The following is a 24,108-nucleotide window of genomic DNA, read 5'->3' on the forward strand; positions in this document are numbered from 1 at the left end:
ATTCTTCTCCATCATGCTTTATCACAGGATACTGAATATAGTTCCCTCTGCTATACAGTAGGACCTTGTTGTTTATCCATCCTATATATAATAGTTTGCCTCTGCTAATCCCAAACTCCCAATCCTTCCCTCCCCGTTGGCAACCACAAGTCTGTTGGCTTCAGTCTTATTAGAGGTCTCTCCCTGTCGTCTAAGATGGGGACTCAGCTTCAAATGCTACTCAAGATGCAAAAGTCTGTTTCCCAGGATTCCTTGCAAAAGCCCTGACACAGCTCATTGCGGGTTGGTTATGTGCCCATCCTCCAATCAGTCCAGGAGGCCAGGAGATGGGAAGTGGGTGTGGCTTAGGGCCAAGTTACATGTCCTACACCCAGACCACACCTAGCGGGGAAAGGGAGCACCCAAGGGACATCTGGGGTTGTGGCACGTCAGGGAGGGGGAATGGATGCAAAGAGCCAGTTTCCCAGACGATTATAGGAGGTTTTACAGCTAGTAAGTGGCAGAAGCTGGGAGCTCCTCGTACAAAGCAGCCCTGAAATTCTCAGTGCTGTCTGGTGGCCACCCATCACCAGACTAAGGACCTGTGGCTGGAGCAGACACTGGGCTGAAAGGAGGAGGTTTTAGCATCAGGGCAAACTGAGAATGCAAAGGCAGCCACCCCCTCCGATGGAGAAAGAAGTAAACAGAAGGCAGCTCAGGGTGGGCTCCCAACAGGCCCATGCTGGGAACAGAGGGACAGGCTGGCAGAGGCAGAGACGGCTTTCTTAGACTTGCTTCTCCCTGGGGGGGTGGAAAGTGGGTAGCAAATGAGAATGGGCTGCCCCTCTGGCCTGGCCTGGGGAGAGGATGGGGTGGAGGTGGAGCTGTAACCTGGTGGGAGCTCCGGAAGGGCTCTGGTATTTGTGGAGTACCTACTGTATGCAGAAGCCCTGACATGTCATTCCAAGTTCAAGGCAAAGAAAACAAATGTTTGCTGTTGGCTGAACCCCTCCCGCTTGGCCCTGTAAAGGCTACTACGCCCCCCACCCCCCTCACCCCACCAAGGGATGAGGAAGATGAGAAGGCCAAGGGCAAGGCCAGGCCAGCCTCTGCCTAGCTCCCTGGGGGCCAGGCCTGGAAAATGCCTGGAATCCTGCGGTCTGCGGGTCACCGCCCTGCCCCTCCCGGAGCACCAGCCCCTAGACAGGCACCCAGAGGCCTGGGGGGGCAGCCGGCCACGTGGGGTTCAAATCCCATCCCGGCCCTGACTGTGCAGGTCACCCCTACTCATGCCTTAGCTCCACGTCTAATGAGCATTGCTCCAGGGGTAACCAAAACCCACAGGGCCACCCCCTCTCACGGAGCGTTCACTCGCCCCCTCTCCGGCCTCAGTTTCCTCTTCTGTGAAATGGGACCAGCCAGGCCAAGCCCTGGCTCCGTCCTGGTCAGACTCCCAGAGGGGAGCGCTGGGAGGGCGGGGGCGAGCTGAGATGTATTCAGCCTCCCCGGGCACTGTGCCTGGCACACGGGAGGCGCCCAATAAATGCTTGTTTGAGCGAGGACTCGCCTTCAATAAATAACAGCTGTTGTGGACGCTGTGGATGCCGGCGAGGGAGTGGGCCCTCCCCTCCCCCACCCTCTTCCCCCATCCCCCTCTGGCCCCATTCCTGCCCCTTACCGCCCCCCCTCACTTTGCCTCCTCCTCCTTGCCCCGCCTCTTTCCCTTCCAACTTCCCCCTCCCCCAACCACCCCCTTCTCCTCTTCCTCCATTTCCCTTACCCTTACCCAATTCTCCCTCCCTCTCTAGCCCCCTACCCTAGGCTTTCTCCCCTCCCCCCACCCTTCCACCTCTTTCTCCCCGCCCCCCCCGCCGCCGCCCATTATCCCCGCCCCCCACCGTATTTCACCCCCATTCTCCATCCCTCCCCCGCCCCCACGACTGGGCGCCTGTCCGGGCGGGGCCGCCCGAGCTCCCGGGTCCGTGGCTCGGGTCCAGCCCGCGGCCCTGCACCGGCGGCGGCGGCGGCGGCGGCGGCGGGCGGGGTCTTGGCGGCGCGCGGTTTGGGGGTTTTTTATAACCCTGGCAGGCTGCTCAGGAAGTGCCGTCCCCGCGCCCCCTCCCCCGGCCACGCCGCCGCGCTCGCTCCCTCCCTTCCTGCGCGTGGGCCGGCGAGACGGCGGCGGGGACTGCAGGCGGAGGCCCGGGCGGGCGGCCGGCCGCGGGTAACGGCGCGGGGCGGGGCGGGGCGGGGGTGCGGGACTAAGGGGGACTTTGTGTGTCCGCGTCGTCGCTCGGGGATGGCCGTGGGCCGCCGGACGATGAACGTCGGGCCATGGGGGTTGTGGCGGTGTGCGATGTCCCTAAGCGTGTGCGACACACAACGCGCCCCTGAGTTCCTGGGAGCGCCTGTCTGCGTTTGTTTGCTCCGTGTGTGTGTGTGTGTGTGTGTGTGTGTGTGGACATCCACGTCTGTATAAATGCCGTGTGTCTGCGCGTGTGTGGCTGTATGAAAATGTAAGTGCCTGGCTGTGTTTGAATTTGTGTGTGATGTGTGATTTGGGTGTTATGTCTGCGGAAGTGTGAGTGTAAGCCAGTGTGTGCACGTAGGTCAGCATCTCCTGGGTGTAAATGTCTGGATGAGTGTGTCTCTCCAAACATCTGCCGGTGTGTCTCCGTGTGTGTCTGAGTTTCATGTGCGTAAATGCCTGTGTGTACGTGCATCTGGTGGGTCTCAAGGTTTGGAGGTAAGTGAATTTGTTCCTGGTCTGCTGTGAGTGTGGAAATGAGTGTGTACGTGTCTGTGCACGTAAGCCTGGGTGTGTAACTCTGGGTTGTGTGTGTATGTATGCACATAGGTCTGGGGAAATGTGTAGTTGTGTGTCTCGGATGTTTGTCTCAGGGTGTGAGTGTGTCCTGAGTGTTGGGGGGTCCTTTGTGGGTCTGCGGTGTCTGGTTGTTGGTCCCCAGCCTCACAGGTGTGGTCACCCTCAAGTGTGTGTGCGTGCACGTCGTTGCCAATGTGTGTTTGTGTGTCTGGGTGTGGGAGTGGCGCCGCCCATTTCCCCTGAGTTGGTCATCGGGGCCACAACCGTCTGTCTCCGAGTGTCTCCAGCCATCAGCTCAGGGCCTTTAATTAGCGGCTGGTTGCAGACCCGCCGGGTGCCGGGCCCCCTCCTCCTGCAGGCCGGGCCTTTGTCTGCTCTCCGGGCAGGGGCTGCCGCCTCTCCTGCCTGCCCGGCCAGATGTGCAGAGCCTGGGCTGGCCGGGCCTCTGCCTGGGCAGTCTCGGCCTTGGCCTCCGCAGGGAGGCTCCGCGGCCCTGTCCCCCAGCCCGGCCCTGGACATCTGGGTGTAGAGCGGCAGATCCCTGCAGGATCCCGGGGATGGGATGGAGCCTCTGTTTCCAGAGGCTGTTTCCGCCGGTATTTCCTCCCCCACCTCCAGCGGGCTGGCACCCTCCCCCACGTTGGCCATCTCCCTCCTGCCTTGTAGGAGGGAGGGGCTGGAGGAGATGGCCAGGCCTGGGTACACACACACAAACACACTCTTACGGTCACACACAGGGTCACATGGGCAGACACACACAGTCACGTGGGCACACACCACACACAAAGTCACATATACACAGTTACAGCCATGCACAGTCATGGATGTGTAGTCACCCGCACACATCACAGGGGAGACCCCCAGCTGACATCCTGTGGCCCCCCCACCCCAGGCTCAGGCCCAGTAATCCTCTACCCACCCCCAAGCCTTCTTTTCCCCCCCCACCAGAGCCACCAATCTGTTCGTGGTCCCCCCAATGCCCAGAGCAGGTCATACCTCCCAGCCCCACTGTGGGCTGTACCACTGTTCCAGATTCTCTCCCCCTGGCCTCACCCTGGCAGACACCTGTACCTGTACATCCCCCCCCAGACTCCTCCTATCCTGCACCTCACCCACCACCTGTGCTGGGTCCTTCTGCCCTCCCCACACCCCACTTGAGCTAGAAGCACCAGAGGCATGGGAGAGGTTGTGGGGGGAGGGGCCCAGCTTCAGAGGACCGAGGTGAGGACTCAGAGAGCCACAGAGTCACTGAGCTTCTGCACCAGGCCTGGCAGCATGGGAAGGAGGAAAGGGGCAGGATTGGGGGGCTGGGGGGCTCCAGCCTCACTTGCAATGAGAATGCTGCCGCCTCGGCATGGGGAGGGGTGTTAAGGCAGGAGGGGGCTCGAGGGACCCCCCACACACACACAGAAGGGGCTTTGATCCCAGAGCTAGTCAAGGATGGAATAGGGGAGGGGATGGGGATGGGAGGGGACAGAAGTTGGGAGGAGGGAGGTGGGGATGGGGAACTAGGAACAGAGGGAGGATGAAAGCGAAAAGGAGGATCACCAGGGCCGGGGAGAAGGGCAGGGTGTCCTCAGTGACCCCTGAACTCCAGACCCAGCTCTGCTCTCCTCACTGCCCGCTCCCACCCTGTCCAGGCTCCCAGAAGAGGCACTGAGGCCCAGAGAGACTCACACACAGGTTCGACACCGCGCCACCAACTGAAGACCCCAAAAGGTAAAAAAAAAAAGAGAAACCCAAGCATCAGCCCATCTGAAATGAGCATCACAGTCATAGAGTGGGAGTGAGCTCCCCATAGCTGGAGGGGTCCAATCAGAAGTGGCCGGGGACGGGGGGTGGGTGTCAGCTTCTAAGTCAGCATCTTGGAGGAAACCTGGCTCCATCTCTCAGGAGCTGAACTGCCCTGTTTGGGGATCGACTCTCAGACTTGGCCAGGCTGCAAAGAAAACAAGACAGTATGTGATTAAGGGGGAAATTGCACAGAGTAGGAGAAGGAGAGCGGAGACAGGAGGGGGGTGGAGGGTTTGGCACAGGGTGGTGGCCCAGAGTGGTGTCTGTGGCAGGCCGGCCTGGGGCAGATGCTGGAGAAACAGACCTGCCCGGCAGGCCCAGAGCTTCGAGGAGAAATGAGAGGAAGCAGGACTAGGGGCCGGGCTGGAAATGTAGGGTGGAGGAGAGGTCACAGGAAGAGAGACCACGATGCAGGGGTTTGCAGCCCCGCTGATGGGGTGAGTTGTGCTACCCGTGACACAGAATCTGAAGGCAGGGCCCCCGGGGGAAGGGGTGCTCCGAGCACTGGCCTCGGGTTTAATATGGGTTGAAAATTCACGCTGACCAGCCTTCAAGTGTGTCCCAGGCCAGCAGCCCCTTGCTGCCCTCCTGCCCTGGCCCTTCGTGGTCCTGGGTCCACACCAAGCTCCTGCCTGCCCCTGGGCCTTTGCCCCTGCCGTTCCTCTGCCTGGACCACTGCACTGTCTCCTGTCTCTTCACTTCTCATCCTTCCCACCTCTGCTTGCAAGCCTCCTGGTTATTTCTCATGAAGAACGTGTCCTGATCTGAATTACACGTCTTTTCGTTTACTTGTCTGTCATCTGTCATTCCTGTGAGACTGAGCCCCACGGGGTGGGGGGGAGTGGGAGGAGAGGGACTGTATCCATATTACACACAGTCGCCACCCGATGAACGAATCCCCTGGGTTATTGCAGAAATGAAATGAGATGGCATGAACAAGCTTGGCCAGTCGCTGGCACATAGTAAGTGCTCACGGAGTCAAGGTCCCCGCCTGTCCTAAGAGCATACAGAGGATAGTGGGGAAGTGGGGGGAGGGGGGGGGACAGAGAGGCTACTGAGTAAGGAAATGCATTCAGAGTCTTCAAACCAGGGGCGTGGAGGGGGGAATGCCATGGGCATCCGTGAGGCTGGGAGTGAAGGGCTTGCTGCAGGTGTCTTTGTCTGCCTGGTGAGGGACCTTGGCACTGGCTCTGCCCGGCAGCAGGACCAGGCCCCGCTGACCCAGCTCTCCCATCCCAGGATCCCGGTGATGCTGCCCAGGCTGTGAACAGGGAAGGCAGCGCTGTGGGGGCTGCTGGCAGCCGGGGCTCGGGAGAGACATGTGGACACGTGGCCTCTATGGCTCCTGCCTGCCAGATCCTCCGCTGGGCCCTCGCCCTGGGGCTGGGCCTCACGTTCGAGGTCACGCACGCCTTCCGGTCTCAAGGTAGGGGTGGCTCGGGGGTAGTGGTGGGGGACCGAGCAAGGAACTGAGGAGGGGTCAGTGCAGCTGGGCCGGTGGTCGTGGTGGGGTAGGCCCTGGGGTCAATGAGACCAGAGTCTTGGAGCAGGTGACCTGGATTCAGGATTCACTGAAGCCAGCATCGTTTACCCTGCAGCCAAGCGGGCAGGACACAGGGGTCCTTCCCAGGGCCCGTCCCCAAGCCTTTGACCCTCACCCACAGATGAGTTCCTGTCCAGTCTGGAGAGCTATGAGATCGCCTTCCCCACCCGAGTGGACCACAACGGGGCACTGCTGGCCTTCTCACCCCCAACCCCCAGGAGGCAGCGTCGGGGCACAGGGCCCCAAGCAGAGTCCCGCCTTTTCTACAAGGTGGCAGCACCCAGCACCCACTTCCTGCTGAACCTGACCCGCAGCCCTCGCCTCCTGGCGGGGCATGTCTCCGTGGAGTACTGGACTCGAGAGGGCCTGGCCTGGCAGAGGGCCGCCCGGCCCCACTGCCTCTACGCTGGCCACCTGCAGGGCCAGGCCAGCAGCTCCCACGTGGCCATCAGCACCTGTGGGGGCCTGGTGAGTGGAGGGTTCTGGGCGGTAGGGGGAAATGCCCACGAGTTTGGGAGTTAAGAAAAACACATATATAGGTCAGAGAAGGAATCACCGTGGAAGCTTTTTAAGCATTTCGAGCTAATCGAAAGGATTAGCTATTTTAAGATGCAGCTAAAGCAGTCCGTAGAAGAAAATGTGTAGCCTTAGGTCAGGCTAAAGATTAATGAGCTGAACGTCGAAGAAACCGGACAAGGAACAGTAACATAAACCCAGAAAAATGGAAGGAATTAAATCATAGAGACAGAGATAGGGTCCCAGGGGTCCTGGGAACCAGAACCTGAGCCGAGCCCTCTGTCCCACTTCCCAACCCCCAGCATGGCCTGATTGTGGCAGATGAAGAAGAATACTTAATCGAGCCCCTGCAAGGAGGGCCCAAGGGGCAGCGGGGCCCAGAGGAGAGTGGTCCCCACGTGGTGTACAAGCGTTCCTCCCTGCGTCACCCCCACCTGGACACAGCCTGTGGAGTGAGAGGTACATACATCTTTCTCTCTGGGGCTGGGCAAAGGGGGTGCACAACATCTTTCCCTTGAGGCAGAGGTAGCTGGCAGTGTCCCTCCATCCAGAAGGTCGGCAGGCAGCTACACCAGGGAGCAGTGCAGACAGTCAGCAGGGCAGCAGACAGTGGAACAGCGCATCCGTCGCTGCCGTAGTCCGATGGCCCAGCAGTGAGTGAGACGGGCAGCTGGACAGCCAGGCAGGCGCTCAGGTGTAAAGCCATCCATCTCTAGGATTATCGTCTGATCAGACAGTTAAGCAGCGGGATGGTGGTAACCAATATCGGGGCAGTTGCACAAGGAAAACACCAGGAGACCTTAGCCACCATTCGGAGGATCAGATTCACAACCCGACTTGCAGGAGGACAGTTGTAACATCAGGCATTTAGGGAATGGGAAAGTAAGGAAACTAGCTAGACAACAGAAGATTCCCCAGGACAATCGTACAGCTAAAAAAAAATGATGTCTGTCCAGTGGAAAGGCAGAGCCACTGGAACATTGAATTAGTTGCATAATCTGAGAGTCCCAGAGTAGCACACCGTGGCAGACACACCACCACAGGGGGTTGTAGAAACAGAAAAGTGGATGGTGTCACAATTGGACAGTCGCTGGGACAGCCAAGCAATAAGACCGTCAGGCAGGTGGATTGTTTTACAGCCAGACAGTTGGCAGCAGGGTGAGTAAAAAGTTGCACAGTCAGAAGGCCAGGGAGCCGTACAAGCACACAGTTCTGGCAGCGAGGCAGGCTGCTACACACATCCATTCGAGCCGTGGAATTGTCGGGAAGTTGCACGGTCATGTTGATTGTCATGGGATGCTGGGCGGCTGTTCAACCAACCAGTTTGGCAGAGAGACAGCCACATCATTGTAGAACCAGCAGCAAAAGAATGAGCTATTTGACAGCCAGATGAATCATCAGACAGGGAGTTGGACCATCAGAGCAAGCAGCAGAATGACCAGAAATTGTCCATCCAGATGAGAAACCGTGGAAGGGGCGGCCTTGGTGGCTACGCACCCTGAAACCGCCACCTGCCTGGCCCCTCGGGAATGAAACAGAGCGCGGCCAGCCAGGCCTGAAGCGCTCGGTCAGCCGAGAGCGCTATGTGGAGACCCTGGTGGTGGCTGACAAGATGATGGTGGCCTACCACGGGCGCCGAGACGTGGAACAGTATGTGCTGGCCATCATGAACATTGTAAGTGCCTCCCCCTCCCTGGGCGTGGAGCGCCAAGAACATAGAGCTCGCTCCAGAGGTTAGGAAAAGGGGTGTCACCATCCCCCCCATCCCTGACCTGAGGCCAGTGAAAGAGAATGGAGAGGGGACAGGGTAAGTGAGAAGGGAGGGCTTTTTGTGGCCAGGAAGGAAGAGAAGCAGCCTAGCACAGTGGCTAGAAGCATGGACTCGGGAGCAAACCAGCCTGGCCTGAAATCTCAGCTATGCCGCTTTTGAACTGTGTGCCCTTGGGCAAGTTACTTTACCTCTCTGCCTTGGTTTACCCATCTGTAAAATGGGTATAATAATAGTACTGACTTCATAAGGCTAAGGTGGATGCAGTGAATTGCTAAAGCTTAACACGGCACCTAGCACACAGTAAGGTGCCCTGTAATTATTTGCTGTATAAAAAAATAAATGGGCGACTTGCAGGTACTTGCCCAGGTTAGCAGCACACACGTTGGTGCGCATCCGTCTTCATGCAGGGCTCGCCCAAGCGCCTACCTATAAATTCATACAGGCTGACCTGGCTGACCCACGCTCAGAGTCAGCACCCATCCTAGATCTTGATCAAGACGGTGGACCTCTCTGAGCCTCAGTTTCTGCCTCTGTAAAATGGGGCTATACTAGTATCTATCACAAAAGGGTAGGAGATAGTGAGAGGGAAGCCAGCTAGAGCACTTGGCACACAGTAAGGGCTTGATGAGTGATGCTGTTGTTCCACCAAAGCAAAAAGGGAAGACAAGAAGTTTAGCGCAGACAGTTGGCCCGTTACGTTGACATAACTTCATATCTGATACCCCTGCTTTCTGCCCAGGACCCGCCTTCCTCCCTTGGGCTTCCAAAGTTCCCTAAAACCTGCCAGGGTTTCTGGGGGTTTCCACATGGGACCGTGATGGCTCAGGGCTCCAAGGTCATTGCACAGAGTGGCCTCCATCATCTGTGCCCACTCTCCCCCGGGCACTTCCTCCTCCCCTCTGACCACTGTCTCCAGAGCTTCCTGCCCCCACACTTCCACCTTCTGGTGGTGATGCTCAAATTGGTACCTTCAGACAGTATGGAATGAGGCCAGATGAGCACATCCTTTAGGCCATCTCTGGGCAGAGGCAGCCGGCGGGTGGGCAGGGAGGAAGGAGGACAAGTAGACAGACAAGCTGAGCAGGGTAGGGGTGAGTTGGAAAGAAACGCACTGGCAGACAGGCTTAGCCGGACTTGAATCCCACTTCCAGCGCCTGCCAGCTGCGCATCCTAACCAGCTGAGCATCAGTTTGCTCATCTGTAAAATGGGAATGATAATACGTACTCCTGTGAAGATCTACGCAGCAGGCTTAGCCTGAGCCCCAGCACACAGTAGGTACTAGATCGAAGCAAGCTATTGTCCTCGTTTCACTTTTTGTTTTCTACTCTGGGCCCCTCTTAAGACTCGGTCTCTCTTGTTTCTTGGAGGTCAGGTTGCCAAACTTTTCCAGGACTCGAGTCTGGGAAACATCGTTAATATCCTGGTAACACGCCTCATCCTGCTCACGGAGGACCAGGTGCGGGGTGGGGGGGGCCCACCTTCCCCTGCACGCCAGCGCTGCCCACCTTCCCCTGGGTGGCTAGTACCCATGCACCTCTCTCTGTCCACCCTCAGCCCACCCTGGAGATCACCCACCATGCTGGGAAGTCCCTGGACAGCTTCTGTAAGTGGCAGAAATCCATCGTGAACCGTAGCGGCCATGGCAATGCCATTCCAGAGAACGGCGTGGCCAACCATGACACAGCGGTGCTCATCACACGGTGAGGGGCGGGGGCGCCTCCACTAGGACTTGAGCCGGGGGACGAGCTGCCCAGGGGACTGTCCAGGTCTAAGCAGGGATCACTTCTGCCGAGATGGTGCAGCCACCCCCTTGGGGAGCCGGGGAGGGGGAGGGGCCGCTGGGGAGCCTGAGGATGTGTGGCGCTGTTCGGACACTGACGCATCCTTCACTCACTCTGTCATTCATTCCGTCGGTCATTCATGCACCCCAGCATCTCCAAGGCCAGCTGGGGCAAGAGCATGAGGCTTCAGTTCTGAGGCAGGGAACGCTTCCCAGGCAGGACTCAGCCACCAGAGACAGGCAGGATGGTAGCAGCGGGGCTTAGGGAGTCAGCCCAGCTCCCTCACGGCCCCCCTCTCCTTTCACAGCTATGACATCTGCATCTACAAGAACAAACCCTGCGGCACACTAGGTACCCGGGTCCCCTGGGTTTCAGGCACGTCTGAAGGCAGTGGGCTGGGTGACACTGGCCCTGGTGGGGGTGGGGACCTGACAGAGTGGACAGGGTCGACGACGCAGTCCCGAGCCCCCAGCTGCAGCCCCACACGCCCATTTCCCAGGCCTGGCCCCCGTGGGCGGGATGTGTGAGCGAGAGAGAAGTTGTAGCATCAACGAAGACATCGGCCTGGCCACAGCATTCACCATTGCCCATGAGATCGGACACACGTGAGGCGGGGACACGGGAGGGGGCGGGCGGGAGGAGCCTGGCAGGTCCCTCGACACCCGGCAGAGCCGCCGCTCCTCTCCCCAGGTTTGGCATGAACCACGACGGCGTGGGGAACAGCTGCGGGGCCCGTGGCCAGGACCCGGCCAAACTCATGGCCGCGCACATCACCATGAAGACCAACCCGTTTGTGTGGTCCTCCTGCAGCCGTGACTACATCACCAGCTTTCTGGAGTGAGGACCCACCTGCCTGTCCCACCCAGGGACACACACTCGCGTTGGGGGAGGGGAGGACCTCTGGCAATCAGGGCCGCTTCTGAGAAGGGTCATGTGCTCCCAGGGCTGCTCCCCGGGACCCGCACCTGGCTGGGGCCTCTGAGCTCTTGGCCTGCAGCCCTCCAGCGTGACAGCTGCTCTCTTCTCACCACAGCTTGGGCCTGGGGCTCTGCCTGAACAACCGGCCGCCCAGACAGGACTTCGTGTACCCAACAGTGGCCCCCGGCCAGGCCTATGATGCAGACGAACAATGCCGCTTCCAGCATGGAGTCAAATCGCGTCAGTGTAAATACGGGGTAGAGAGAGCCTTCCTGCTTTCCTTCCTGGGAGGGGAGGGGGCCACCACCACCAGGGTGGGGGGGCCACTGGGGGTGGGAAACTCCATGTGGGCACCCCACACACAGGCAGTGGGGGTGGGAGAGCTGGGAAGGGAAGTGGGCCTCAGTGGGGGACGGGAGGACAGAGGTGCATGGGGTTATACGAGCGTCACGCACAGTCACAATGCTCGGGAACAAGAACGGGATCTCCTGGTTCTCCAGACCCCTGTTTTGGGAACTGAGCTGGGGAGAGCCTGGGGGTCCACCTTCTGCTGCAGCAGGACTGAAGTCCCAAGATCCCTAACTGGGCCATTTTTAACGAAACATCCAGATTTGGTGGAAATAGTTTCCCTGGGGATGAACCATCTTCCCCACTTGGCAAAAAACTGGAGAGATCCTTCTAGGGATACCCTGTCTCCATGCCCTCCTTCCCCCACTGACAAGATCTCTCGACCCCAGTCCTTAGCTGGACAAGCTCTGAGCCTCCTGATCACTCCCCACTCCCGCTTGAGGATTATACTCAGCTCCCAAAGCCCCATCCACCCATAGAGAAGTGAGCTGGGGATGCCACTCCGAGCTCCCCGAGGAAGCCACCAGGGACCACCGGCTCATCTGGGGTCTGCCCCTCCGTTGCCTACCTCCCCCAATTCCCTGAACACACCCCCTAACTCCTCACAGCCTCAGCCTTCGTAGCCCAGACGCAGTCCCAATTCTCCACACTCTCAAGACTCAAAAAGATCAGCTGGAATGACTTGTCCAAGCTAAGGCCATGTTAACTCAAAACAGGGAGCAGGCAGCTGTTAAAATGCCCTCGCTTTATTCCAGTGCAAGACAAGGAGACAAACCCTGGATCAATTCATGTTTACTCCACTCTCAGCACCCTACCCCACCCAACTTGGCTGGTAACTAACTACAGCTCCCTCTGATGAATTCCTAAAGAGTTCAGAAGGTACTCTTGAGCATCTGCTGTGTCCCAGGTGTCCTAACGGTGACAACGATGGCTGACATTTATTGAATGCTCACTGTATGCCAAGCATGTGATATGTATCATCTCAGTTAAACTCCTGACAACCCTATTGCCCCCACGTTGCAGAAGAAGGGACTGAGGCCTAAGGAGGATGCCTTGCCCAAAGCCACCATTCGAGAACATGACAGAGCTGGGATTGGAATCTAGGTTTCTCTATGAATCTAAATTTTATAAAGGGGTGGGTAAGTGGAGAAAGTGCCAGATTATCAAGCAGGGACCACTGCTGGCTGTATGTTGAATTGATTCTTCCTTTTATTTTTCCAAGGAACATCTTCCTGGCCTTCCTGGCAAAGGGGTAAATGATTGACTACATGTAAACCAGTTAATATGTGTAAAGAGCTGGGCCTGGTGCCTGGTCCAGAGATAGTTGTGGTCTTATTACTCAATAACAGGGTGTTTTATGCAAGCCCTTTCATATCTACTCTGTTACATGCCCCTCAGCCATATGTAGACAAGGCCCGTCTTAACAGATGAGGCCCAGAGAGGGGAAATGTGTTGCAAGTCAGTGGTGGAGTTGAAGTCTCCATGAGTGGCCCAGGACTCATTCATATATACCATGGCACCTCCTTGTGGAGAGGAGGAAGAGCAGGACTGGATTAGGCAGTTCTCTTTAAGAGGTGTCAGAAGTGGGATCAGGGCCTGTGATATTTTTACACATGGCCAGGAGAACATAAGCCAAGTGAAGCCAGCAAACCAGGCTGAGTTTTTAGATGAGAAGTATCTTCTGAGGGAGCAGGTTTGAGAACAACCCTCCAAACTTCTCATGCGTGTGCAGGTGTCTCTCAGAGGCTAACACAGGAAAGTTCCTTCTTACAGCCATTGCTCAGTCCAATCCCAAATCTTCAAAGTTTGGAAGGATCAGGTTCTAAGAGAAGATTACACGTGATTGTAAAAAGGGGACAGAAGGATCTTCACTTCTCAGAGGAAAGACCCTGGGATGTGGAGCGGGATGTAGGCTAGAGGATCAAATTTGGCCACACCTGAACCCAGTGGGGCTTGTCCAGGGGTATTAACCTGAACCTAAAGGCTCTGAGTGACTCCCTGGGACTGGTCCAGCCTCCTGCCAGGGACAGGACCTGATGCCAGGGTCTGGGCCAGCCCAAGTAAGACTCAGGAGGAAGATGGGCTGATTTTTCACTGGGAGAACTAGAGGAACTTTCCACATAAACCCAGCCTGCCCTTATCCCCTCTCAACCCTCCATAGATTAACAGCTTTGGGAGCTTCCCCAGTTTAGGTGGGGGAAACGGTGAGAACTACCAGCTGGAAAAAGAATTAGAGACAGGGCCCTTGACCTGAGCCATCATCAGGCCTGATTTTTCAACCACTGCTCTTGGGTGGGCTGCTTTGCCCATTCTAAAAATCCTTCCTCTTCATTTCTCAGCAGGTCCCAAGGTTTCTCCTAGAAACTTGGGAGGCGCCACGGGTTGAACTGTAGAGGGATGAGATCATAGACGCTGCGATCTAAGTTCTAGGTTAGGATCCAGACTAACCCTTAGGAGCTGTGTGACTTCTAGCGAGTGACCTTACCTGGCTGAGCCTTGGTTTTCTCATAGTAAAATGGGGATTGTGGTGCCTAAGGGAGTTTGCGGCACTCCTAGGTGTTTTATAAGTGCTGCTTACAGGCAGAGGAGAGGTCCCAGCCCATGCCCCCACAAGGGCTTGCAAAAAGAGACCCAGGAAAGGAACGCTGGGGCCCCACTGTCCGCCGGCAGTGAGCGGGTCGCCTCGGTCCTCCCAAGGCAAGTGGGAGGGGGGCGAGGCTGAGCGGGCGCCTTGGCCCGCAGGAGGTCTGCAGCGAGTTGTGGTGTCTGAGCAAGAGCAACCGGTGCATCACCAACAGCATCCCGGCCGCCGAGGGCACGCTGTGCCAGACGCACACCATCGACAAGGGGGTGAGCGCAGGCCAAGAGCCTCCACGCCCCCACCACCTCCCCCAGACCCCTCCATCGGCTTTGGCCACGCCTACTGCTTGTAAGCCCCACCCCTGGCCTGAGGCCACACTCGCTTTCAAGCCGTGCCCTGCACGCTCGTCCCGACACTAGCTTCACCACCCGTTCCGGACCCAAAGTTTAGGCCACGCCCCTTCTTTGAACAGTGTCTCACCCTAGCCACGCCCCCATATTACCGGACAGAATCCCGGTCTTCAGACCCCACCTCCGTCCCGCTTTCGCTCCACCTCAGGAGGGCTCAGACTTCCGGCTGGGGGGCTGGGATGGGGGTAGGGTTGAGCGCCAAACCCCAGAGAGTCCGCAAAGCCCGACTCACCCTCCCCATCATCCCACCCGCAGTGGTGCTACAAGCGGGTCTGCGTCCCCTTCGGGTCGCGGCCGGAGGGCGTGGACGGCGCCTGGGGCCCGTGGACCCCGTGGGGCGACTGCAGCCGGACGTGCGGCGGCGGCGTGTCCTCCTCCAGCCGTCACTGCGACAGCCCCAGGTCAGCCCCCAGGCCCCAATGCCGGGGGAGCGAGGCGGGCGGTCCTCGCCCCCTACTCCCCCTGCCCCATTTCTTTGCCGTCCACCCCCATTTCCAGGCCGACGATCGGGGGCAAGTACTGCTTGGGCGAGAGACGGAGGCACCGTTCCTGCAACACCGATGTGAGTCCCCCCAGGATCCCAAGCCGGGTACCGTTGGCCCCTCTTACACGCGGGAAAAGAAAGGCATACATCAGCTTCCAACGAGCCTGGGCCAGCTGGCCACCGTCTCCTCTGGAAACCTGCAGCGGCCACCCCCTCCTTTCCCGGACCTCCCTACACCAGCCCTGGGCCCTGTCTCTTTCCAACTCTTCACACTTTTGTAGTAGATGCGTCTCCCACCTGGAAATAACTGCTTGGCCCCTGACAACCCTCTCCAACTACACGCGTTCCTTCCTTTACTGCCCAATTTCCCCCCAAAAGCCCTGCTCCTAACCCCAAAGCTGACCCGAGCTCTCTGCCCCAAAATCCAGTGGCCAAGTTTTCGTCCCCTGCTTGCACTGCCTTCTGCCGAAAGACCACAGTCTCCTGTCCAACACTTCCGTCCACACATCCCCCACACTCGCGAAGAGTGGGCTTTGCTCCTTCCTAAGCCAGCTCTCTCAAGGCCCCATGGTCTGAGACCAGAAACCCAGGTGCTATCCTCAGCTTGCCCACAAACTCTAATGAGTCACCTCCTCCCATCTCAGATACCACGCCCCCTCCCCGGCCTCCTCCCTGGCCTCCTTGCCTCCAGCCTCACTCCTCCAACCCACCCCTGCTCAGAGCATTAGTCCTCCGTCCCCAGGCCTCTGCCCTAACTGCATCCCCCCCAACACCTGGCCTCCCTACTTCTCCGTTTTTGTGCCCCAGGACTGTCCCCCAGGCTCCCAGGACTTCAGGGAAATGCAGTGCTCTGAATTTGACAGTGTCCCCTTCCGTGGAAAATTCTACACGTGGAAAACGTACCGGGGAGGTGAGCAGGGGACTCAGAAGGCCTTGGGGCAGTAACGGGACAGCCGCAGGTGGAGACCATATCATGGGGTCTGCCCTGAGCCCTCCCCTCACCCAAGGAGCCAGCGCGCCCGGGATGTGGCTCAGCAGCGCCTAGACTGAACACCGGGAGGCCCCGCTCCCTCTGCCCAACCTGCCTGTCCTTGTTGGGTCTGGGGTCTGGCCCTCAGTCTGATGGGGCCGTGCCCCCCAGGGGGCGTGAAGGCCTGCTCGCTCACGTGCCTAGCAGAAGGCTTCAACTTCTACACGGAGAGGGCGGCGGCTGTGGTGGACGGGACGCCCTGCCGCCCAGACACAGTGGACATTTGTGTCAGCGGCGAGTGCAAGGTGGAGGGGACTCCCCGCGAGAGGGGAGGGGAGAGGGGGCCGGAGGTGGAGGGGGGCGGCTCCCTGAATTCCCCCACGCACACCACTGCCCTCCCCAGCACGTGGGCTGCGACCGGGTCCTGGGCTCTGACCTGCGGGAAGACAAGTGCAGAGTGTGTGGGGGTGATGGCAGCGCCTGCGAAACCATCGAGGGGGTCTTCAGCCCAGCCTGGCCTGGAGCCGGTGAGAGACCCCCCCCCAGCTTCCCTTTCACACTCCCCACTTGGTGGCTGGGGGCGGGGGTCGCCCCACCACAGTAGCCAAGATCAGCAACTCCTCAGAGCCGAGGGCCCACTGGGGTGTAAGGGACCCCAAAAGGTCCCGGACGTGATGCCCCAGGTCAGGGTCAGGGACTGGCTTGGGTTCTTGGTGCCTAAAACTCAGCAATTAAAGTGTCCAAGGGGGTGGAGGCCTAAATCTCTCCCCTGCCCCATCCTGAGGGCCTCAAACCGGGTCTTGAGGGGGCAGGCGCCTGACCCCCCAAGGAGGCTGAGGGACCCTCTGTGCTAAAGCACAGAGCTTCCTAGGGGTGGGGATAGCTGCAGGGTGTGGTGAACTTGAATGCCTCCCAACCTTGGGCTGAAGGGAAGAGACCCCCGTGAGGTGGGAGAGGGGAGGTGGGCTTAAGGGACCAAACACACACTGAGGGCCAAGTGTGGAGTTCAGGGGATAGTCCTGGGGTACAGATAAACTAGGGGGGACACAGGTGGGCAGGGATAGAGGGTTCACAGGGTCCCAAGATCATCCAGGTCGTAAGCGATGGAGCTCACTGCAAACCTGACTCTGACTGCTCAAACCGCCAAGTCACCCTGTGTGGGTCAGGGCCCCGCGGTGCCCCCTTCCCTCTGCCCAAGCCCAGCCCTGCTGCTTGTTGGGGGGTGGGGGGCGGGTCGGGCCACTTTGATGGTTTGAGAGGTGAGAAAGTGTGGGTTCAAATCCCAGCCCAGCCACTTCCTAGCTGTGGAACCTGAGCAATTTGTTTTGTCTCTCTGAGCCTCAGTTTTGTCATCTGTAAAGTGGGTGTGATGACACATCTAACTTCACAAGGTCAGAGCTGCGGATGAGGTGGCATGTCTCTGTACGTGCTTAGCATGGTAATGGTTAGTTGTTATCATCAGGGACCAGGAATGGGGGAGACAGGCAGGTGCAGGGAAGGGCCAAGTGGGTGACATCTGAGCTCCACTGTCCAGGGTACGAGGAAGTCGTCTGGATCCCCAAAGGCTCCGTCCACATTTTCATCCAGGACCTGAACCTCTCCCTCAGTCACCTGGGTGAGCCAGAGGTGGGAGGATGAGGACGGGGGGTCAGCAGGGGCGGCGTCAGCGTGGCTGGGGTTCTGACCCCTATGCTGTCCCCCAGCCCTGAAGGGGGACCAGGAGTCCCTGCTGCTGGAGGGGCTGCCTGGGACCCCCCAGCCCCACCGCCTGCCCCTGGCCGGGACCACCTTTCAGCTGCGACAAGGGCCGGATCAGACCCAGAGCCTAGAAGCCCTGGGACCCATTAACGCATCTCTCATCATCATGGTAACAGCAGGGCTGGGAGCAAGGTGCAGGAGAACATTAGCATCCTTGTGGGGCCTCGAACTTGATTTCCATTTGATCCCCACCTACAACCCCAGGTGCTGGCCCGGACTGAGCTGCCGGTCCTCCGCTACCGCTTCAATGCACCCATCACCCGAGATGCACTGCCTCCGTACTCCTGGCACTACGCGCCCTGGACCAAGTGCTCGGCCCAGTGTGCAGGCGGTGAGGCCGGGGTGGGCCGGGGTGGGGCAGGTCCTGGTCACCAGGCTGACCTTCTGGGTCGGGCAGGGCTGAGCAGACCTCTCGCCCGCCCCCAGGCAGCCAGGTGCAGGCTGTGGAGTGCCGCAACCAGCTGGACAGCTCAGCCGTGGCTCCGCACCACTGCAGCGCCCACAGCAAGCTACCCAAGAGGCAGCGTGCCTGCAACACAGAGCCCTGCCCACCCGAGTGAGTGCCTGCCAGGGTGCAGGGTCGGGATGGCAAGCACTGGAGTGACGGTGCTACTGGGATCAGAGGAGTGGGTGCTCCCTAAGGTGAGGTCAAAGTCAGAGCAGTGGTGCTCCCTGGCCAAGTCCAGGTGATCTCCCCTGGGGATGATGCGCCTCCCAGCCCCCAATGTGGGTGCAGAAGAAAGTTGTTCTGAGTTCGAGGTGTGGGGCACGGGGGCAACAGGCATCCCGGTGCCAGCTTCCACAATGATGTTACCTGTTGACGAGGAGGAGGATCTGCTCGTGCCCCAAGCTCAGGGTGGCCTGCCCGGCGTCCTGTCTCAGACTAACCCTCCCCCCACAGCTGGGTCGTAGGAAACTGGTCGCGCTGCAGCCGCAGCTGTGATGCGGGCGTGCGCAGCCGCTCCGTCGTGTGCCAGCGCCGCGTGTCGGCCGCCGAGGAGAAGGCGCTGGACGACAGCGCTTGCCCGCAGCCGCGCCCACCGGTGCTGGAGGCCTGCCACGGCCCGGCCTGCCCTCCAGAGTGGGCCGCCCTCGACTGGTCTGAGGTCAGCCGCCCCTTCCCGCCCTGTGCAGAGCAGGGAGGGGCCTGGGTTGCTCATGTCGGGTGCACACTGAGGCGCCTCCCCACTCCCGCTAGCCCTAGTGAGCCCCCCGGCCCCCACCGTGACTGGTCCAAAGTTAGCTGTACCGTCCTCACCTCCCAGCGGACCAGCATCCTTCCTACTCCTTGTGTGAGCGGGGAGGGAGGCGCCCACTGAGCATGAAACGCCCCCTCCAACTGCAGTGCACCCCCAGCTGCGGGCCGGGCCTCCGCCACCGTGTCGTCCTTTGTAAGAGCGCAGATCACCGCGCCACACTGCCCCCCACGCACTGCCCGCCCGCGGCCAAGCCGCCGGCGACCATGCGCTGCAACCTGCGCCGCTGCCCGCCGGCCCGCTGGGTGGCGGGAGAGTGGGGTGAGGTAGGCGGGCGCGCCCTGCAGGGCGGGAACCAGGGCACGGGTGGCAGGGTGGGTGGCCGCGCTGGGCTGCGGCTCATCCGCGACTCCCCACAGTGCTCCGCGCAGTGCGGCTTCGGGCAGCAACAGCGCCCGGTGCGCTGCTCCAGCCACACAGGGCAGCCCTCACGCGAGTGCGCGGACGCCCTGCGGCCCCCCGCCACGCAGCAGTGCGAGGCCAAGTGTGACAGCGCGCCCCCCGGCGACGGCCTGGAAGGTATGTGAGGCGGGGAGGGAACCAGGAGGGTCCTGTCCAGAGGACGCCATAGACAGGAGAGCTGGGGCTCCAGGCCACTGGCCCTAGAGCTTCTGCAACCACGGAAATGCCTTTCTCTGTCTTCTCCAGACCATCTTTCACCATTCCCTGCCTGCCAACATGTATTAGGTGCCACTGTGCGCCAGGCGTTGTAGGCACCTGATTTTTCTGGGGGCCCAAACTCAGGTCATTCCTCCAGCCACCTCCATGACCTTCACCTTGATCATCTCCATGTAGAACATTATCTGCCCGATATTTTTCTTTAAATCAGTTTCTCAGCCTCAGGCACTATTCATGTTTGGGGCCAGATGATTCCTTGTCACGGGGGCTGCCCTATGCATTGTCGGGGGTTCCGCATCCCTGACCGCTACCTGCTGCATGCCAATAGTACCCCTCCTCCCCGTGGTGAAAACTGAAAAATGTCTCCAGACATCACCAAATGTCCCCTGGGAGGCAAAATCGCATCTCCTTGAGAACCACTGCTTTAAATATACCCATTTTTTTCTACCTAAGTAAATTTATGTTTCATAGAGAGCAATAGGTTACTTACTGAGGGCACCGGAACCAAACTGCCTGGATTCACATTCCACCTCCGTGCCTTCGTATTCTTATCTATCAAGAGGCGTTTAATATATTCACTTGAGGGAGTGCCCTGTTAGGGAGAGGGACTAAAATAATCCACGTGAAGCCCTTTATTAGCACCGGGCCCTGTCATACATCATTAACTGCTAACTGGGAACCCTGGTCCATTGTCATGAACAGACTGTCAATTACCCTGAACACAAACTGCACAAATACCCTGAGAGGAGTGACTGCTCTGGAGCTCAAGGTCCTCAGTCTGTTACAAAGGGAAACGAGCAAGGATTACAGCTCCAAACAGATAACTGGAAAAGGAACACTTTTCTCGTGGTGTAGCACGGTGTCCCAGCCCCAGACCTGCACTTCCCTCCCAACATCCTCAAAACAACCTAATGACATAGTTACTGGTATAAGCCCCCTTTGAGAGGTGAGGAAACCGAGGCACAGAGGAGCTAGGAAGCGCTGTGCAGCCTGCGGTCGCGCCGCTGCCAGAAGGGGTGCTGAGACCTGATTCCCCTCACCTACTCTTCTCCCGCCCCCTCCAGAGTGCAAGGATGTGAACAAGGTCGCCTACTGCCCCCTGGTGCTGAAATTTCAGTTCTGCAGCCGAGCCTACTTCCGCCAAATGTGCTGCAAAACCTGTCAAGGCCGCTAGAGGGCGCACGGTCCTCGGAGCCAAGGCTGGGGGCCGGCTGGGGATGGGGGTGGGGCGACCAGGCCTGCAGCTGGCCAGCCTGAAGGAGCCCGAGGGGGGCAGGAGCTGGGAGTGAAGGGTGAGACGGAGCCGGAAGTTATTTATTGGGAACTCTTGCGGGGCTCCTGGCTGAGGGGGATGGAGAGGGGCTGGCCACGCCCACGGCCCCTCCTTTTCCCGTCTCCCAGTTCAGAATGAGACCCCCTCCAGGGTGGGTTTGAGGTGGGAACAACTGTTCGCCCTAATGCTCTTGCCACCCACCCTTAGGGAGACCCCCAGCACAACCCCCGCCTTTGATCGGAATATGTACTGTGAAGAGTGGGGGTGGGGAGGGGGTCAGCCGGTGCCCTGCCCCCCGCCCCAGCACTGCCCTACTCCTCCACTCTGAGCTGGGGGGGAATCTATGTCCGCCACGGGGGAGGGGATTAGCACGACCTCCCTGACACCCTCCACCTAACCAGACCAGCTACAGCGGGAGGCAGAGCTGGGAAGATCCACCCCATCCTGTGCCCTGCCTGCCCCAGGGGGACCATGTCATCCAGGCCACCCCCATCATGGTGCTACAGGCCCTGCCCTGGGGCCCACACACCCCTCGCCAGGAAGCCCTACATCAATAAAGTTCTGTCTTGTGTAGATTTCCGTGCGTGGGGGGGTGTGTGTCAGTGAGACTGGGTCACATTCAGCTGTCCCCTACCCCCGATCCTGCAAGCGACCACAGCCCCCCGCGGGTCGGCCCCAACAGGCCAAAGGGGACTTGTTCCAACACAGACTAGAAACCAGTGATTTTAGGTCAAAAATACAGCTTCTCACGGAGGCGCTCTAAGCAACACAGCCTGGCGCCTGCTCTTCCAGCCACCACACTCCCTGTCACTCTGCAGGCTCCAGTCACGCTGGACTCCCGGAAGTCCCTCAATCTCCCTACCCTCTTCCCATCTTGGGACCTTTGCTAGAGCTGTTTCCTCTGCCAGGTGTACCCTCCCCTTCCCTGTTCACCTAGTTAACTCCAACTCACCTCTCAGCACAAACATCGCCTCCTCCCAGAAGCCTCCCCTGACGCCCTCAACGAGGTGGGGGTCCTCCAGACTCTTCACTCCTAGTGGCTGGAAGCATTGCTGAGGTTTGCGGAAGCCAAGCCAGTCGGTTGAGCAAACTTTCGCAGGAGGTCCAGGGAGAAACGGGCTTCTCCCCAGATGTGGCCACTAGGGGGCGCCGAGGCGTGCCAGCCTCTAGGCAGGGTGTGGTGTGCTGCCGGGAGCCCAGGGATACCCCTGGTCACAGCCCTCCCTGCCAGGCTCACCCAGGGTCGGCTTCTGCCCCCGCTACCTCCTCGATGTGTATCAGATGACAGCCTCTAGGAACTGCCGTTTCCTGCTGGTCTCCCAAAGATCCGGAGATGGGCCGACCCTTGGATCCCACGTGTGCCAGGTGCCGCCGTTCTACGATGACAAAATGGGGAGATCCGGAAGTAACAGACCTGGGGGTCATTAATTCCAGGTGTGACATCCGAAGTCTGGGACCTTCCAGGTGCTCTCAGTTCTTGGTACCCGCCACTCCCGCTGCCCTCCCCTTGACACAAACACACCTGGCTCCCGAGGTCCCTTCTGGAGGAAGGACCAGCCGAAGCGGCTCTGGAGGTGGGAGTTTGCTCGGGGATGCCCAGAGGAGACATACATCTGAAGTGGTTTCGAAGCCCAGGAAGGAGCAGTCAGTCCTGCAGCCAGCTGACCTGCAGCGCAGTTTGCTGCAGCCGCGTCCCAGAGGAGTTGGAGAAGCGGCTTTCTGGGGTCTGACAGCGGCTGTCATCCATCCTTAACCTCTCCCTTCAGGCTCAGAGCCCCAAACAACCAGCTCCCTCGGCCCTGCCTGGGCTCTCTCCCCGCCCCCCAGGCCCAGCTTCCCTCCCCTCTAGTCGCGGCCCCTCCCGCCAAAGGAAGTGAGAAGGGGGCTGTCATAAGAGGAACTAGGTCTGGGAGTCCGCTGAAGCAGCAGGAACAGGGCCATGCCCAAGCCGCCCCCTGGAGCCCTCTGAGCCTGCATCCCTGCCACGACCCATTCAGACATCCCCCAGGGACCCAGACACCAGCCCCCACCATGGTAAGTCCTTCAGGGTGGGCCCTCAAGTGCAGGGGTGGCGGCACCAGCCAGGTGGAGGCACCTAGAGGCCACCATCAGAAAGTGGGATGATGAGAATGGGCACAGCAGACCCTTTGGGGTCCCTCTGTGCAGCTCAGGTGCTGCCAGCATCCCTCACAGGGGACCAAACTCCCATCGGCTGGTGGACAGGATGCCAGAATGGGGATGGGGCACCAAAGGACGGAGCAGTAACTGGAGGACAGAAGATGGTCCTAAGGGATCACACAGTGCCTGCAGGGACAGGGACAGATCCCTTTCCTGGGGCTTAGGGAACCCAGTTCCCAGCCGAGTTTGGTGCCTCACCTTCCTGTGTGGCCTTGGGCAAGTCACTTCCCCTCTGTGAGTCTCAGTTCCCACATATGTCATATTTGGAAGTTTGTCAAGATGTGGAAGGTGTCTGGGGGAATCTCTCCACTGGAACGTTCAGAGGGTTTGGGATTCAGCCCCTCTGCGTCCACAGCTGGGAGGGGAAGCTGTGTCAGATGGGTCACATGGGCGGTGGGTTGCAGTGATGGTGGCGTGACAGCATGCTGGTGTGGGCGACGGGGTGGTCTGGCTGTAGCAATCACAGAAGCAGGAGTTGGTGAGATGCAGCATGTCCGTCCCACCACCGGTACCCTTCTCCGGGAGGGTGGCAGGGAAAAACACTGCAGCCAGAAGCATTGCCACCTGGGGAGACTGAGGTCTGATGATGCCAGTGGTGACAGGGTTGGGGAGACTGTCATGGTCCTGGGTCTAGATGCAGTAGTATCATGTCACACACATCAAGAGGGAGCCTGGGCTGGCTATGTCACTCCACGACTCCGTGCCTCTGCAAACCACTTCAGCTTTCATTTTTTGTCATTCTGTTAATGAGGGTGGGTGGCTGGGACAGTCACAGAGCTGGTGGTGACACCTGTAGTGTTTCTGGCAGTTGCGGCAGGCGGCTAACCAAGGTGGAGGCAAGGATTGCCTTAGCCTGAGAGAGAATGTCTTATTTCAGAAAGTCAGTGATAAATTGGGCATCACTGTCCAAGGACCCCTTTGATTAATTCACAAGCAAACCACCAGCTAGAGCTCTGGGCTTGGGATGGAAACTCTTCCCAGACAGAGCCAAGCCAGGTAGACTCCTTGATCAAAAGAACACAGGAAATGATTTGCTACTTGAGAGAAAAGCAGCCCCTCTTGAGGAAGCTGTGTGAAATGCTTAGTCAATGATTTGCTTGGC

The 24,108-nt window shown here is 59.2% G+C and overlaps 2 protein-coding genes and 1 long non-coding RNA gene across 6 annotated transcripts in view; 2 read left to right on the forward strand and 1 right to left on the reverse strand.

Moving 5' to 3' along the window:
• Positions 1 to 21,991, reverse strand: part of LOC113608636 (uncharacterized) — a 41,881-nt gene extending 19,890 nt beyond the window's left edge. The window contains exon 1 of the long non-coding RNA XR_003428372.1: positions 21,781 to 21,991. This is a non-coding gene — a long non-coding RNA (uncharacterized LOC113608636). The remainder of the gene's footprint in view (positions 1 to 21,780) is intronic.
• On the forward strand, positions 1,916 to 21,401 carry ADAMTS10 (ADAM metallopeptidase with thrombospondin type 1 motif 10). Of its 4 annotated transcripts, none has more exons than XM_027085282.1 (26): positions 1,916 to 2,203; positions 4,447 to 4,525; positions 5,840 to 6,026; positions 6,265 to 6,611; positions 6,962 to 7,118; positions 8,117 to 8,334; positions 9,804 to 9,887; positions 9,986 to 10,131; positions 10,520 to 10,563; positions 10,712 to 10,817; positions 10,903 to 11,049; positions 11,246 to 11,387; positions 14,221 to 14,328; positions 14,725 to 14,870; positions 14,968 to 15,031; positions 15,761 to 15,863; positions 16,095 to 16,228; positions 16,327 to 16,450; positions 17,386 to 17,538; positions 17,627 to 17,790; positions 17,886 to 18,012; positions 18,108 to 18,237; positions 18,583 to 18,787; positions 19,027 to 19,203; positions 19,297 to 19,456; positions 20,620 to 21,401. In XM_027085282.1, the coding sequence occupies exons 3-26, from the start codon at positions 5,939 to 5,941 to the stop codon at positions 20,727 to 20,729; spliced, it is 3,384 nt and encodes a 1,127-aa protein (XP_026941083.1). In that variant the 5' UTR covers positions 1,916 to 2,203; positions 4,447 to 4,525; positions 5,840 to 5,938; the 3' UTR covers positions 20,730 to 21,401. The 4 variants fall into 4 exon arrangements, with proteins under 4 accessions (XP_026941083.1, XP_026941084.1, XP_026941085.1 ...); XM_027085283.1 differs by having other exon boundaries at positions 17,458 to 17,538; XM_027085284.1 differs by lacking the exons at positions 19,297 to 19,456; positions 20,620 to 21,401 and having other exon boundaries at positions 18,947 to 19,117.
• A 594-nt stretch (positions 21,992 to 22,585) lies between the features above and the next one.
• The window catches only part of MYO1F (myosin IF), a 31,277-nt gene continuing 29,754 nt past the window's right edge, over positions 22,586 to 24,108 (forward strand). The window contains exon 1 of the mRNA XM_027085287.1: positions 22,586 to 22,862. Within this exon, the coding sequence (XP_026941088.1) occupies positions 22,860 to 22,862 (3 nt within the window). The 5' untranslated portion in view covers positions 22,586 to 22,859. The remainder of the gene's footprint in view (positions 22,863 to 24,108) is intronic.

This window comes from Aethalodelphis obliquidens, unplaced genomic scaffold, assembly GCF_003676395.1.
Source record: "Aethalodelphis obliquidens isolate GAN/ISIS:26980383/991018 unplaced genomic scaffold, ASM367639v1 scaffold53, whole genome shotgun sequence".
In the NCBI taxonomy this organism is placed as follows: domain Eukaryota; kingdom Metazoa; phylum Chordata; class Mammalia; order Artiodactyla; family Delphinidae; genus Aethalodelphis; species Aethalodelphis obliquidens.